General features: G+C 63.9%; 2 protein-coding genes across 5 annotated transcripts in view; both read left to right on the forward strand.

Annotated features, from left to right (window-relative positions):
* Nucleotides 1-2341, forward strand: part of CAPN15 (calpain 15) — a 26571-nt gene extending 24230 nt beyond the window's left edge. Inside the window, exons 9-12 of the mRNA XM_019648448.1 lie at nucleotides 50-296; nucleotides 409-536; nucleotides 629-807; nucleotides 874-2341. Of these exons, the coding sequence (XP_019503993.1) occupies nucleotides 50-296; nucleotides 409-536; nucleotides 629-807; nucleotides 874-1051 (732 nt within the window). The 3' untranslated portion in view covers nucleotides 1052-2341. The remainder of the gene's footprint in view (nucleotides 1-49; nucleotides 297-408; nucleotides 537-628; nucleotides 808-873) is intronic.
* Nucleotides 2342-8065: 5724 nt separating this feature from the next.
* Nucleotides 8066-13830, forward strand: PRR35 (proline rich 35). Of its 4 annotated transcripts, none has more exons than XM_019648438.1 (4): nucleotides 8066-8396; nucleotides 8544-8706; nucleotides 11579-12696; nucleotides 12972-13830. In XM_019648438.1, exons 3-4 carry the CDS (start codon nucleotides 11618-11620, stop codon nucleotides 13603-13605), a joined length of 1713 nt encoding a protein of 570 aa, XP_019503983.1. In that variant the 5' UTR covers nucleotides 8066-8396; nucleotides 8544-8706; nucleotides 11579-11617; the 3' UTR covers nucleotides 13606-13830. The 4 variants fall into 4 exon arrangements, with proteins under 4 accessions (XP_019503983.1, XP_019503984.1, XP_019503986.1 ...); XM_019648439.1 differs by having other exon boundaries at nucleotides 8544-8684; XM_019648441.1 differs by lacking the exons at nucleotides 8066-8396; nucleotides 8544-8706 and adding an exon at nucleotides 8827-8920.
* The last annotated feature ends 1612 nt before the right edge of the window (nucleotides 13831-15442 follow it).

Genomic DNA, 15442 nt, shown 5'->3' on the forward strand with positions numbered 1-15442 from the left:
GCGGGGGGCAGGGCCCCCGGGTGGTATGTGCTGCTGGTGAACCCTCCACGGATCTGGCCACAGGCGCGCGGACTCCGCCGACAGCCACCTCCTGGACCTGTGTGTCCTGGTGTTTCGGGCCTCCTTTGGCAGCGGCGGCCGCCTGAGCCTGGGCCGCCTGCTGGCCCACAGCAAGCGTGCCGTCAAGAAGTTCGTCAACTGCGACGTAATGCTGGAGCCCGGCGAGTATGCTGTGGTGTGCTGTGCCTTCAACCACTGGAGCCCCACCACGCCAGGTCCCCCGGCTGCCGCTCAGGGTAATGGTGCCCCCCGCCCACCCTGATCCCAGGCCCTCCCCACCGCGGCACCCTGGGCCCCCCTCACTCACAGCCTTCAGTCCCTAATCGGGGGTCCTGTGTTGCTCCCCAGAGCTCCCAGGCCACGTGCTGGCTGTGTACAGCTCGAGACTGGTCATGGTGGAGCCCGTAGAGGCCCAGCCCACCACGCTTGCTGATGCCATCATCCTGCTCACTGAGAGCCGGGGCGAGCGGCACGAGGTGAGGTGGGAGCTGAGGTGGGTGGGCAGGGAGGGAGGGGCAGGGGCAGGAGGAGGTCCTGCCCCACCCACACCTGCGCTGTCTGTGCCCAGGGACGCGAGGGCATGACCTGCTACTACCTGACTCACGGCTGGGCAGGGCTCATCGTGGTGGTGGAGAACCGACACCCCAAGTCCTACCTGCACGTGCAGTGCGACTGCTCAGACAGCTTCAACGTGGTGTCCACCCGCGGCAGCCTGCGCACTCAGGACAGCGTGCCACCCCTGCACAGGTGGGCACCGCCCCCATTCCCCTGCCCCCCTGGCCTCCACTGGCTCTCACCGGCCCCCTCCCCCAGGCAGGTCCTGGTGATCCTGTCCCAGCTGGAGGGGAACGCTGGCTTCTCCATCACCCACCGTCTGGCACACCGCAAGGCAGCCCAGGCCTTCCTCAGCGACTGGACGGCCTCCAGGGGTACCCACAGCCCCCCACTCACTCCTGAGGTCGCTGGCCTGCATGGGCCCCGGCCATTGTGACCACTCTGCCCTCGCCCACCTGCCCCCCACATGCACTTTAGGAGGGAGACCCCAACAGAGGATGCTTGAACCAGAATCTCAGGACCCCACCCAGGGAGCCACCAGGCACGGGGCACAGCCTCCCCTGGGCCTTTCCCCCACCCTCCCTCCTATCCAGGGCCTCCCACCCGCCAAGCAGAATACCTCGAACCTGCTTCTAGTGTGAGGGGGCTGCGCGTCAGCCCCTCTGACCGGCCTGCCTTGAGGTTGGGTTCAGACTGCCAGGGCTAAGGTGAGGCTGCCCCCTTCCCATGAGCCTGGGGCCTCCTGCCCGTGTGAAGCAGCTAAGAGCTCCATTCACAAAACCAAATCTGGGCAGCTCAGAGGCTGGGACCCCATGGTAAGCAGAGACCACACCCCTCTTATGGAGGGTCAGAGGCCGGGACTCCAAGGTGAGCAGAGACCAATCCATTGTGGGGGTCAGAGGCCGGGACCCCAGGGTGAGCAGGGACCATCCCCTCTGTGGGACACAAGGTCAGGAGCCTTTTCTCCCCAGCTTGCCCCCGGAACCCGCCTTCTCACTCCCCCACCCCCACAAGGCAAGTAGGGGTCCCTGGAGCCCCAGCCGTGTGTCCCAGGAGGCAGGTGCCTGGTGACCATGGGCTCAGGACCAGGGACGGGAAGGGTCCCAGCTGCCCCCCCGGCAACACTATGCAATTCCTGGAGCCCCCTCCAGGATCGAAGCCATGCCTTGGGGGCTGCCGGGCAGGAGCTGCCATTGGTGAGGTGGTTTGTCCTCAGCACCACCTGACCTCTGCCAGGACCAGGGTCCAGCAGCAATCCTTGGCCAGTCCTGTCCAGGCACACGCAGGGTCCCCCTCCCAGCCCCTCCCCTGCTTCCGAAGCCCAGGGAGCTGGGCTGCCTCCTGGCCATCCTCCCCCATGGCTGCTCTAAGTCCTGCATCTGCCTGTGGACGTCCGAGGCCAGCTTCCGGCCGCCTGCCTGGCCTCGCTGCCCCGTAGCCCCCAGGCAGCAAGCGGCCCTGCTCACCACCCCTCATTTCCCCTGGGGCTTGCAGGGTTTTTATACCTGGAGAAACCCCAGGAAGCACTACACTCCCCTTTGGGCCTCCTTTATATTGCCCCCTTTTACTCTGAGCTGTGAATATTTTTAACCCTGTACATATGGCCAGCTCTTCTGACACAGAGACTATTTTATCAGTCGGTCCCCTGCCTTGCAGGGTGATTCTCCATGGGTGTTTCCAGACTCAGGCTCCGATGGACCAAATGAAATGTTTTCTTTTGTAATGATGCCTCCTTGTCTGTTTGTCACTCCTTTAGGGGTTCTGGGCCCCTCGCCTCCCCTCCAGGTGCAGAGCCATGCTGAGGGGCACCCAGGCCCGCCTGGTGACAGCACCTTGATGGGGGTGGCTCGCTGGTATACATGGTCAGCCTCACAGGAGCTTTTAGGTGCGCCCTGCTCACAGGCTGCCTGTTCCCCAGGAGGGACAGGTGTCCACGCGGGTCAGAGGCTTGGGCTAGACCCTGCAGTGGTCTGCAGGCTGGTCCCCACACAGCCTCAGCCCCAGGCAGACAGAAGGACAGTACATATTCAAGGCTTTTCCTGGTGAGACGTTTGCATCTGGGGGTGTCTGAATTTATCAGTCATCAGGCGGGAGCAGATGGAGCGAGAGGGCCGCACAGGGAGAAAAGTTTCCATATGGTGGTGGTCTGCTCTGCTCGGCCCTGGCGGCCCTGTGTCCTCTCCAGTTCCTTCTAGGAGGTGCTGTCTCCATGGTGGCCTAGGCCAGGCATGCCAAGCAGCTCACCAACCTGCTGTAAGGTTTGCAGTCTCAGTCTAGGCTCCAAGGCCGCCCTCCCTGAACAAATAGGGGGCTGGGGTGCCGAGGCTGGCACTCAGCAGGTGTAAGAGGCCTGTCACAGGCCAGCCTATCGAATGTGAAAGCAATTAAAGCCACCAGCAGTGTTCGCTCCAGGCGGGCCTCGGGCAGCGGGGGAGCTGCCACAACACATCTCACCTCTGCGCCCGAAGACACCCGCCCTGTTCCATCGCGGCTGCGCTGGCCACACCGGACCCTCTCCCGTGGGGCGGGGGCCAGGCCTCATTCATTCAGGAGCCCCCACAGAGCTAGCTCTGTCGCCCCTAGGGTGTCCTGGGCAGCCTGCACTTGTGTTCTAGTGGGTGCCCAATATCCTGGTGGTGTCAGGCCAGGCAGGGATCTCCACAGTGTGGCAGGGGCTATATGCTCACCTCCTAGGCCAGCCTGGGGACCCTGGCTCACCCCAGCCAGCACCCGCTTCCCTTGCAGGGGGAGGCTCCAACAGGGCGGGGGTAAGGGAAAGGCGGGGCCAGGTGCCCCCAGCTACAGACGACGCAGTGCTCAAGGAGTAGGGGGTCCCTCCAGGAGGACCCTTGACCATGACACAAGCTCGGAGGTGCTGGCAGGCGTCGACCATTGAGGGGCCCAGATGGGGGCTTGGCCTAGATCGGGGTACTCCTGAGGGAGGCGGCTGGTGAGAAAGGATGGGGGGAACCAGCCAGGCCAGCCTGAGGGGTGGACTTCACCAGCCATACCCCCAGCCACCACATGGTGCCTCCTGGACCCCAGGCCAGGTGTGGAGTGGAATGAGCAAGCGTCCACAGCGGGGAGCAGGCACGAACCCTGGGGACTGTCGGCCCTCATCGCTGTTGGACCGTGCTCCCTACCTCAGCCCGCTGCCCCTTGAGTGTCTGGCCCTCTGGCTACTGTGGCTCCTGGTCCTGAGCTTGCCTCCCTCCCCTGGGCCCTCCTGTGCCCCCCACCCTACCCCTTCCCCACGTCCCTGGCCTCCTCCCTGTCTGCCTGCTGAATTGGCCTTGTGTGCACCCCTGGCCCCTCACCCAGGCTGCCTCTGCCCACCCGTTGGCAGGGCGGGTGGTGGTGTGTTCTCACTTGTGAGGCATCCCTGTCAGAAGCACTTAGTGTACAAATTAGCCGTGGCCTCCCGCCTCCCTCTGCAGAGCTCTGGGCGCTGGACTGACAGGGCCGAGGCTCCCGGTCGTCTCCCGCCTGCCCCGGGGCCGCACAGCCCGTGTGCACCCCTGGCCGCCCGCCCACAGCCGTCAGGGCTCCTCTCAGGGCCTGGGCAGAGGACCACAGCAGGAACAGGCAGGGATCTGTTGGGGGCCAGCACATGGGTCTACCCCCAGCAGCAGGTCCGGTGTTGAGACCTGTGGGGGATGGACCCGAGCTGAGCAGAGCCTCTCCAGCCCCCACCCACCCCGCCCGCTGGCCAGCCTGCCACTCAGGCAGGAAAAATCGGCTGTGACAGGCCCAGGAAGGCCAGGCCCCGGGGGCCGCAGAGCAACACGCACAGCTCCTCTTCCAACATATGGTTGCTGTCGGCCCGGGGCGCTGCTCTGCCAAAGCCGTGTGGGGTCTCCAGTGGCCCAAACCTGTCATCCCACCCTCCTGGCCAGGCTGCTCCCTCGGTGATCCGCAGGCCCCTGCACTGGCTTGCATGCCTCCCATAACCAGAAGCTCACTCCCGCTGCAGCCCCTCTCACTCCTCCATCACGGCAGCGGGAAGCACAGAGGGTCCCCATACCTTATCCCGGGGTGCCCAATGACCTAGTGGGTCTGGGGTAGAACGTGTGAGGAGGGCGAGGCCCTGCAAAGCAGTCATGGGGCAGGAACCAGTCACCCGCAGAGAGTCTGCAGTCCCAGGGGAGCAGACAGAGACCTGGGGACCATGGTATCAGAAACCTCCCAGTGGGGCCCCTCTCCTTCAGGGCGGGCCAGGTCAGGCAGCCCCCCTTACAGAATCCCTGGGGAACTTCCAGCCCTCCATGTGCTCCCTGTAGGCCTGCAGTGGGGTCCCCCAAACCTGCTTGCAGCCCTGTCCGCACAATCACCCGGCCCCATCACTCTGGCTCTGCCCCTCCTCTCTCAACCGTGCTGTGGCTGCCCAGGGCTCTTGGGGTCAGTGGCCTCAGGTGTGACCCTCCCCCTTTCAGCCAAGCCCTGGGCCCACCCCTCAGCCAGGGGTCCCTGAGGCCACCTTGAATAGCCAAGGTGGCAAGGATGACCCATGCTCTGGGCTCAGGGGGCTTCCAGACATTCGGGGCTGCCATGTGTCCCAGGGCTCGTCAATGGATGAATGTGAGTCGTGGCTGTTATCCTGTGCTGACCCCTCCTCCCAGGAGCTCCCAGACCCTGCTTGGGAGCTCCAGCCCCCCATCCCTCTGCCTGTTGGGCAGGTGAAGACTGGCCTGGCTCCTACACCTGTCCTGGTGAGGGCTGTATGTACACTGAGGGGATGACAGGCCTACCTGGGGCACTGAGCCACTGACCCCTACCTTCCCTGGGCCCGCTGTCCACCCTGCCCCTGCATCCCTGGCACACATGTACCAGCATTAATGGAGGTGACAGGTGGTGGGGTGGGCAAAGGTTAATGGCCAAGCTCTGGCTGGAAGCAGAGGGAGGGGCTGTGGTCCCCCCCCCCATCCTGCACCAGGACCAGCTGAGGAGAGAAGGCTGCTCCCCAGGACCCCACCGGTACCAGAAGCACCCACAGACGATGTCTCCACCACCCATTCTGCAGGTGAGGAGGCTGAGGAAGGGCTCTCAGGACACAGTGCAACATTGGGGACCAAACCCCAAAGCCATGGGGGTCCCTGTCACTGCCTCAGGGGGCAGGAGCCACTTCCCCAGGCCCAAGTTTACCCCAACATGTGGGGTGGGTCCCAGTGGGTGGGTTGTGACCCACCCCTATGCCCCACTCTTGGGTGGAAAGTGGGACAGGCCCTGGGCACAATACGTACCAGCTGTGAGGAGCAGATGTGCGTGGAGAGCCTCGGGCAGAGAGTCCAGGGCCACAGGAGGCGGGCATCGATGTCCTGGCTGCCAGCGGAGGGGACGGTCATCTGTGCACCTGACGGGTTGGCCTGACTCGCACCCTCGTGCACAGGCCACTGGGCTACAGCTTGCAGCTGAGCTCTCAGGACTCTCCCCTGCAGCCAGCTCAGGGCCTACCTGTTCCACCTGCACAGACCCTCCTGGAAACCCAGAAACGCACCCAGGTCATGCCCCTTGGGTGCTGAGTTCCTCTAGAGGTGCCACCACCTCTCTTCTCACCTAAATCTCTGGAAAAAACAACAACAGCTACACGGGCGGCCTCTATGGCTGGCGCCGAGCATGCCCTCCCTGCCCTCCTTTTCTCAGAACCCAGAGTCCTGGCCTCCGCTCTCCTCTCCAGGGTCACCTGGGCTTCACTGGGCTGTTGGCGAGCTGCGAGGCTGGGCTCCTCGGGACGAGGCCTCCTGATCCATAACCTTTCATCCCCTGGATGATGGCAACAGGACAACCAGCCCATCCCCTGTGCTGGCAGCTGTGGCCTCGCCTCAGAGGGATCAGCCAGTGAGGGACAGGGAGGCACAGAATGGCCCCTGGGACCCAGTGGTCAAGGCCTGGGATCTCCACTCCCACTGTCTCAAGGTGACCTGTGTCCCCTGCCCTCTTTGGGCAGTGTGCCTGTGATGAGGGGCCTGGGCCTGGCTGAGCACGTCCAGAGTCGGGTTTGTGTGCAGAAGGAGCAGGCCTCCTGGCGCCCACTCTACGGGGCTGCTGGCGTGACGGCTGCCCAAGCTGTCTCTCAGCTCGGGGCTGCCTGCACGGTCAGCTGGTCAGCCAGGCCATCCCAGGTGGGCAGAGAGGAGAAAGCTGGCACGCTGTGCCACCCACAGCAGCCCTCCCTGCCCCATGGACTTGATGGGGAGAAATGGGGCCCCTCAAGTTGCATCAGAGAAGGCGGCACTGGGGCAGGAGGGAGACTGAACTGGGCACTCGCCCCTTACATCAGTGTCCTGGCCCTGGGTGCTCTGGTCCTTATGGATACCTGTTGTGGTTGAACAAGGAGACCTGTGCCAATAATGGGCCATGGACTGTCACCTTCCTGCACAGATTGGGAAACTGAGGCCTGGCTCCTAGGGTGCAGGATATGCTAGACTTTGGATCACAGTGCCCTTCTCTGGCTGCCCCTTTCAAAGTGTGACACCCAGAGGCCCCAGGGGCTATTCCTTCCTCCCCCAACTCACTCCTGCCTCTCGAACTGGGGACACCCCAGGAAGCCTGTAGCTAAGCCAGAAGGGCCCAGTGGACCTTCATGGCGCCCTCTGTGCCTCCATAGAGCTGGCCCAGACCGTCACTCACCCCTTTGGCTGCAGACCCCCACCCTGCCTGAAAAGGCACCACCGCACATCTCTGGGTTAAGGGACCTTCCCCTGAAGGATGCAAACTAGGAGAGACATGGTCTGGCCCTGGCATGTCTGTATTCATGTTCCGAATGTACCTGACTGGCCAGATGAATTTCCAGGAGGACCCAGCTGAGAAACAATGGGACCCCAGACTGTTAAGATTTGATAGCTCGGGGAGCAATGTGGAATCTGGTGGAATCCCAAGTGGGGCTGGGAGCAGCTCTGGCCATCAGGACATTAGGGGGAGGGAGGTGTCATGGTGGGTCTGAGACATCCAAGCCTTTTCCCTGGCCACACCTCTCATCCACCCCAGGTCTTCCAGGAGGGAGAACAGTGGAGGGGAGTTCTAAGAACAGCAGGAAGATAGAGGGCCTGGCCATGCAGCCTTCTGGGGGTCCTGCCACGGGAGTTAGAAGTCTGGGCTGGTGGTGAGGTAATGCTTTCAGGAAGAGGGGAGTGGGCACATGGTGACCGTCCTTTCCTGAGCCGGTGGCCATCAGTGGGCAGGGCAAGGGTTTGGGGGTGCAGGTCCATTCAGCCTCCTGTTTGGAGAAAAGGAAACGCATTGGAGGCACGGCTTGGCCAGGCAGAGCTAGCCAGGAAAGGAATCTTGCTCCACTTATTACGCACTGGGCTGTGCTGTTCAGCTCCCGGCTCCAGCCCTCCTAGGACTAGGCTCTGTCCACTCCTGGGCTGGGTTGCAGCCCTCCCCGGGCTGGCTCCGTTCCCCACAGCGCCCCCTGTCCCGGGGCTCAGCCCCTAGGCCCTGGCTCAGGCGGGCGGCTGTCAGGGGCCAGAGCCCTGCCCTGACGGATGAGTGCTGACGGCCCCTCTCTATGCGCCCTGGGCCGCTGACACCCCCATCACACCGCTGCAGGGACCCCGGGAGACCTAGCCGCCTCTGCGCACCCTCGCGGCAGCCTGCAGGCGACGGGGGCGGGGATGGTGCCAGGCGCCCCGCATTCATCCGCACACCTGCTCCTCCACTCCTGGCTCCTCCGCGACGCTGTCCGTCCCTGCCGGGCTCTGGTGGTGCCACCGGCCACCGCTCCATCCAGGAGTTGCCGGCGCAGCAGAGAGAGCTGAGCCGGTCCTGGGCGCGCGAGGCTGGTGAGCCGCGCGCAAGGGGGCGACTGTGGGCAGGGAGAGGGGATGAGACAGGGAGAGGGGGTGAGACGGGGCGGGGGTGGGGGTGTCACCTGGGGTGGCCAAGGGGAGACTGCAAACCGGCGCTCGCTCGCCCCCTCCCTCTGCTAGTCCGGGTCGGAGGTCGCAGCGCCTCCCGGAGCCCAGCGCCGTAGCGCACGCGCAGCCGCTCCTGCTGCCAACTTCGGTGGGTGCGAGTCGGCGTCGGGGGGGACGCGGTCGGTGGCCGAGGCTTCGGATACTCGCTGCCAAGTGAGTGACTGCAGACTGCAAGGTACTCCGCTTTCAGCACCGGGCCTCAGTTTCCCCTGCGGGAGTTTGTGTCGCTGCTCGGAGAGCCTGAGCCCGTTTCGCATGGTCCGGGGTCGCGGCCGGCGCTGGGCGGGAAGGGCACCGGGTGGAGCGGGGGAGGGAAGTTTCTGCCTGGTCCTCCAGGCGAGGCGCAGACTTCGCAGGACGCCGCAGGCTCTGTTCCAGCCAGGGCGCAGGTAGGGCGGGCGAAGGTGTCCACGCGTTCGGCGAAGTTCGGGGCAGCGCAGGGCCGGCATGGGCTCGGCGGGGTGCAGGGGCGGCGGGACGCAGGGAGTGTCGGGCGCATTCCAGGCAGCCCCAGCCCCTACCAGCGCTGCTTCCCAGCGTCCAGGCTCCGCGCACCGTGACCGCCTGGGAGCATCAGCCCCGTTTGTGAAGGAAGGGGCCCCGCTAGGGCGCGGTGGTGAGGGCAAGGGGGAGGGAGGTGGGGGTCTCATCCTCAGCCAAAGAGGAGCCTGGTCACTCCTCTGCACCATGCCCTGTGGGGGGCTCCCTAAGTCCCAAGGGGGCCAGCGGGATGGGTGAGCTGGAGTCCCCTGATGGCTGCTGGTGGCTCCAGGCTCTGGCTGCCCCCTCTCCAACCTTGGGGTGGGGCCTCCTGCTCCTGGCCTGCCACCAGTTCTCCCCCAGACAGTGAAAGGTTAGTGCAGCTGAGGTGTCTGGGCTGGCACAATGGGGGTGCAGGCCGCCATGAAAACATGTGCCCAGTCACGGGTTGGGACACATGTGCAAATGAATGTGCCTTTGGGTGTATGTGGGTGCGTGCTGGTGTCTGGGGGTGACTTCTGCTTGTGCACAAGCTTACTGGGCGGGTGCCAAGCGTCCCCTGGCTCCCTGTGGGGTCAGCAGTTGCTGAGATGCCTCCTTGAACCAGCTTGCCCACCCAGGTGACTGATCTGAAGAGGCAGTACAGGAGGACACCCCCTCCCGCCTCCTGAGTCCTGGGGCCTAGGAGGAGACACCCCCAGTCCAGGGGCCAGGCTGGAAGGTGGGGTGGGCGGTGGCACCAGGCGGCACAGCTGTGTGGCTCCCAGGGCTGGGTGATCGATGGCCCGAGCACAGCAGCCTCTGTCTCCTGAACACACATGCCCATTTGTCATCTATATCGGGGGGGGGGGGGACAGGGAGAGAGGGGAGAAGCATGGGGCCTGCCTCTGCACCCACCACCAAGTCCAAGGGGGTCTGCAGCCCCTCAGGGAGCCCCAGGCCCTTTCTTGGGCCCGGCTCCCTCTTCCCAACCCCTGCTCCCCTCTCAGAGCCCTGTCCCCTCCCAGATATGGGCATCCACAAACCAATCAATTAGTCTCTGCTTGCCCCCCCTTCCATGCTCTGGTTTTGACCATGCTGACACCCCTCTCAAGGGCCTCTTGGGATGGGCAGCCCTCTCTACCCCTCTGGCTGTCCCCATAATGAGGGTGCCCACTCAGTGTTTGGGGGGCAGCAGACATGACTGCCTGCCATATGCAGAGCCCGAAGGCCAGCAGGGAAAACAACCTGCTCTAAGTGGCTGTTCAGCTGCCCCAGGCCCCCTGCTTAACTCACTGGCCACCCATGAGCTCTGGGGAGCAGGGAGAGTGTGTCCATCCACATCCTTGAGAGCACCTGTGACAAGGTGTGTCCTCGGGTGTGTGTGTGTGTGTGTGTGTGTGTGTGTGTGTGTGTGTGTGCACGCAGTGCGCCCGGATGTATCTGAGTGCCTGCTTACACCCTGCCTGAATGTGGTATGAGCCTCATGGGCACGTATGCCCAGGGCCCCATGTATTTTGCTGGTCCACTCTGTTCCGAATTGGCTCAGCCATGCAGAGGTTGTCCCCCAGGCCCTGAGGGAGGGCTTATGTAGAGCCTCACACGCATGTGTGCCCACACTCTCCTTGCACCCCACGCAGGCGCGCGCCGGGGTGGTGGACAGCCAGGTGGTGGCCCAGATGGAGTGCAGAGCTGCTCCTGAGTGAATGTGAGGGGCATGGGGAGAGGAGGGTCTTGGCCGAGCTTGGCCGCTGAAGGCTCAGCTGTTGACCTGCCTGAAGCCACCCAGATGGAGCCAGGCTGAGCAGGTGGCTGTGCTGTGGGGTCATGCTGTGATGTCCACACCCCCCAGCCTGGCCTGGTCCCCTGTGAGGCTGACCCCCTGAGATCTTCAGTACCCAGCCGACACCCTGCTGGAGCAGGAAAACACACACACACACACACACACACACACACACACACACACACACGGTGTTAACCAGGCTCTCAGAGCCTTCTGTCCAGTTTCTTATTTCAGCAGCTTTTGTCTCGATTTCCCCACACAGGCAGAGGTCCCTGGAGGGGTGTAAGACAAGGACAGGCTGAGGACCCCCAGGAACGGGCCTGGTCATATTTGACTTCTTCCCGTCACTCACCAAATGCCCGTTGGGTAGACAGAAACTCTGGCTCTGCCAGCGTGAGAGACGGGCCTGGATGGAATCACCCCAGAACTGCGCCTGCTGGGGGCTGGCTGGGCCTGGGAGATAAATTCTAGGAGGCCTAGTGAAACTCAAATTTCTGATAAACAACAAAGACATTGTTAGTGTACGTTCCAAATAGTGGCTAGAGCATACCTATAGTAAACAAGTATTTGCTGTTTATCCGAGTCAGGTGTAACTGGACGTCCTGCATTTTTATCAGCGATACCTAGAAGTATATATGGAGAGGAATTGAACAGAGAGGAACTCCATGGTTCCAGGCCGGGGGGGCTGCATGTGCAAAGGCCAGGGAGGCCTAGGCTGCAGGGTGGAGGCGGTCCCATGGCCGGCTCTTACCCCTGGAGCTCTGGGAACTGACAGAGGCTCTGACTGAGCCCCCCTTGTCTGCAGGTGGCCATGGTGCCAGGGCCTATCCTCTAGCAGGCCGCCATGTCCCGAGAGACAGGGTCATGCCGCCTAGGCCCTGGGGCGCGGGCACGGGCCCGGAAGCCCAAGAAGCCGCACTACATCCCGCGGCCTTGGGGCAAGCCCTACAACTATAAGTGCTTCCAGTGCCCGTTCACCTGCCTAGAGAAGTCACACCTGTACAACCACATGAAGTACAGCCTCTGCAAGGACTCCCTCTCGCTGCTGCTCGATTCCCCGGACTGGGCGTGCCGCCGTGCCCCAGCTGCACCCCGGGCCCGGGAGCTCACCGACGACAGCCCCTCTGACTCCACGGATCCTGGCAGCCTTCCCCGAAGAGCTCTGGCTGCCTCGGCTACACCTGACCTTCTTGTCACTGATGTCCTCTCCCTGCACCGCAGTGTCAGGGGCTCTAAGCTGGGGGCTGAGGGGTCCCCAGGAACACTACCCCCTACGGGCAGGGATGCCCAGAAGGGTGCGGGCCTCGGCGGGCTCCTGGCAGAGTCGTGGAAGCCTGGGCTGGGCAGGGGCCCGAGGAGCATGGTTGTGGACTCAGCTACAGCAGGCCCTGAGAGCGGCGTCCCCTGCTACCCTCCGCCCACCTCCAGCGAGTTTCCAGAAGCCCAGAGCCTCCAGCTGTCCCTGCTGGGTGTCAACTACCCTCTGGGCCCCAGCCTCTTTTCCTACTTGGGGCCCTCCCTGGCCGCTGCAGCCCACATGCCCTTCCTGGCCTCGGCCAGCCCCCTGCTGCCCCCAGCTGCTGCTTTCCCTGCCCCACAGCCCCCTGAGCGCCCCGCCACTGTCCCTCGCCTGTACTACCCTCTGCTCCTGGAACATAGCCTGGGGCTGCCGGCAGGCAAGGCTGCCCCTGCCAAGCCCCCCACCCCTCCCAAGGGGCCCCCGGGGACTCTTGCCCCTGGGCTGCTGAAGATGCCAGTACCTGGGCTGGGTGGGTGGCCTTGTGGCGCCCCCAGGGACCCAGGGCAAGAGGGAGGGCTGGAGCTGGCTGCCCAGAGTGACACCAAGAGGAAGCTGCCCCTGGCGAGCAGGCTGGAGCCCTCGAAGGCCCCCTCCAGCATGGCCAAACTTGGTTCCCAGAGCAGGTAGGTGTCAGGGCCCCCCAGTCATGGGGGGTTGAGGCAAGGGAAGGAGGACTGGGCAGGGTGGCTGTACTCCGGTCCTGAGCTCAGTGGCTGGGGACATGGGCTTCAGGACGCAGAGGACACTGAGACAAGAGAGCTAGCCTGTCTGTCCTTCTTGGGTCCTGAGGCCCTAGGCTGGAGTGACAGACTGGACAGGGGCACGATGGGGAGTGGGGCAGGGGCTGGGGGTACTGGGGGGGGACAGCGAATCCTCCTGACTGGCTCCTACCCCCTAGCCTGTGGACTGGCCCCTCCATGACGCTCTGGCCTGAGGACAAGGAGCCAGGTGAACCCGAGACGTTGGGCCCTATGTCTCCATTGCCCCAGCAGCCATCTGGCCTGGTGCTGGGGGGCCCTGGGCATGTGGGTGAGGACCTGACACGGGCCCTCGGCGACTACGTTAGGGTGGAGCAGCGCCTGGGGCAGCTAGCACCTGCCAGGGGCCTGGCTCCACGGCCTCTGCGGGAGCAGCTGGGCAAGATTCGCCAAGAGCTGCTCACCATTCACCAGGCACTGGAGTGGGCTGTGAGGCCCCCAGACGTCCCCCTTGATCTCTCTGTGAAACGGGCACCCTCCAAGGTGCCCTCAGTGCCCTCGGGGACCTGGGGGCAGCCAGAGCTCAGCCCCACGCTTGCCCAGGGGACCCCTGAGCCACCCAGAATGATGGGCCCCACAGTAGCTGAGCCTTTCTCTGGCCATACCACCAAGTGTGAGGCTGACTCCAGTGTCCCACCCCCGGCTCTCCCACTCCAAGCCCCAGATGAGCCTGTCATTCCTGGTAGTAGCTGGGGCCCCCGAGGCAGGGCTGGCGGCTCCTGGCCTCCTGAGGCTGCCCCTGGCCTGCAGAGCTCCTCAGGTGCTGAGGTCTGACCATAGCTCCTGCAGCCACCTCTGTCCTTAAAAGACAGGGGCCCTTCCCCAATCCCGTGCCCGTTGCCCGGCCCCCCGCCTGCCTCAGCCCCGGGGGTGAGGCCTGGAGCCTGCCCAGCATGCCCGTGGATGGACCCCACCCACCATGGCCGTGGCCTGTCTCTGGGGCCACACAGGGACAGCAGAGGGTCACGGCTTTTTATTGATTACAGTTGTGGACATTAAAATAGAAATCACCTTCACACACCCTGTCTGGGCCTCCTCCTTCCTTCGCTGCTCCAGCATCACCACTGGAACCCCTTCCCCCTGGGCATCTGAGGTGGGCAGTGTCCTGGGCCTCCCTGCCAGGTGTCTGTTTTCAGACTCTGATCTTCCTCCTATAGACTGGGCTCTCTCTGGGGGTGGGATGTGGAGTCTGGGGCTAGAGTGGGGGGCTTTTCATCGGAGGGGACAGAGCAAGGAGAGGTGGGGAGGCAGGTGCTTGTAGTCTGGGGGCTGGTCAGGCCTGTGTTTCCACACATTGGCGGTGGGCAGGGCCCTTCCAGGCATGCCTCTAGCCCCTGTGTCTGGCAGGGCAGCCCTAATGTCAGATTCATGCTGGAGGCTGCTCCCACTGTGGTTATATGGTGCCCCCATATTCTGTGGCTCAGGGCTGCTCACCCAGCGTGGCCTCCACTGGGCCCCGCCAGCCCCTGCAGGCACGATAGGCATCAGATGGCCTTCACAGCTCACTGCCTCCCTCCCACCTCGGCCTGATTTGGCCTCTCAGGCGGGTATGGGGAGCAGGTAGGGAGGGTTGCTCAGGGGACCCTTGGATCCAGTTAATCGCTTCTTTTCCCTGGAGCTGGCCACACCTCCGTGCCCACTCAGGAATGGCCCCTGGGAAGGCAGTTTCTGCCTGTGCCTGGCTCCCCAAGCTGGGCCAGCCGGGCTGGGGCCAGTCGGAGCAGGACCTGTGGCTGCCCCATTAACTGCACCAGGCAGCAGATAGCATCGGCCTCCCACCCCACCTCGGGGCGTTAAGAGGCAGTGTCCAGAGCAGGGGTACAGGCTGACCAGGTGGGGTAGCGCTGTGGGTTGCAGACAGAGGCTGACCCCACCACCACCTTCCAGGGGCTTCCTGGAGGAGCCACAGGAGGCTGTGGGCTGAGTTGGGAGGTGTGCAGAGAACCCTCAGGTTCTGAGTCCTTGGCCTCCCATTAGCTGGCACCCACACGTGTCTACTGCTCCCCGATTTCTCATCACCTACTGGGCAGATGTGAGCCTGGCCCTGCTGGGGGGCATCACCCCAGCTTTACAAGTGGAAAAATGGGATCAGAGAGACAGGACCCAACCTGTCCAGCCTAGGGGTCAGGGGGACAAGATGGACCGCTGGAGGCCCTTCACCCCGGACTCTGGTCTTGCTGGGGGTGGTGGGTGAGGCCGCCTCGCACACAGACATTTCCTCAGAGCCCATGACTGATCTTTCAGAGGGGTGTGGGGTGTGGGGTGTGGACAGCTGTGGGGGCCTCCCTGGGGAGGGTAGATGTGGCATCCAGCCAAGCAGGGGCGGTAGGAAGAATGTCTCAGAGGCCAGTGCAAAGGCCCCAAGGCAGAAAGGTAGCAGCACTTGGAAGTCCCTGGGGTTTAGCGGCTGAGTGATGGGATTCCATGGGGCCCAGAGGCTCCACCTGCCCCCTCCCCTCTCACCCACATCAAGGTGGCCCCACCCACTCCTTCAGGCTCTATTGCCAACAACAGGCTGCAGTCGGAGAAGAGAAGGGAACGGGGCCAGGGCCTGGGCCCAGGTAGGAGACCCTTCCCACTGGCCTTCCTGGGTAAGGGCAGGTGGAGAGGC

The sequence above is a fragment of the Hipposideros armiger genome, unplaced genomic scaffold (assembly GCF_001890085.2).
Source record: "Hipposideros armiger isolate ML-2016 unplaced genomic scaffold, ASM189008v1 scaffold_126, whole genome shotgun sequence".
NCBI classification, from domain to species: Eukaryota; Metazoa; Chordata; class Mammalia; order Chiroptera; family Hipposideridae; genus Hipposideros; species Hipposideros armiger.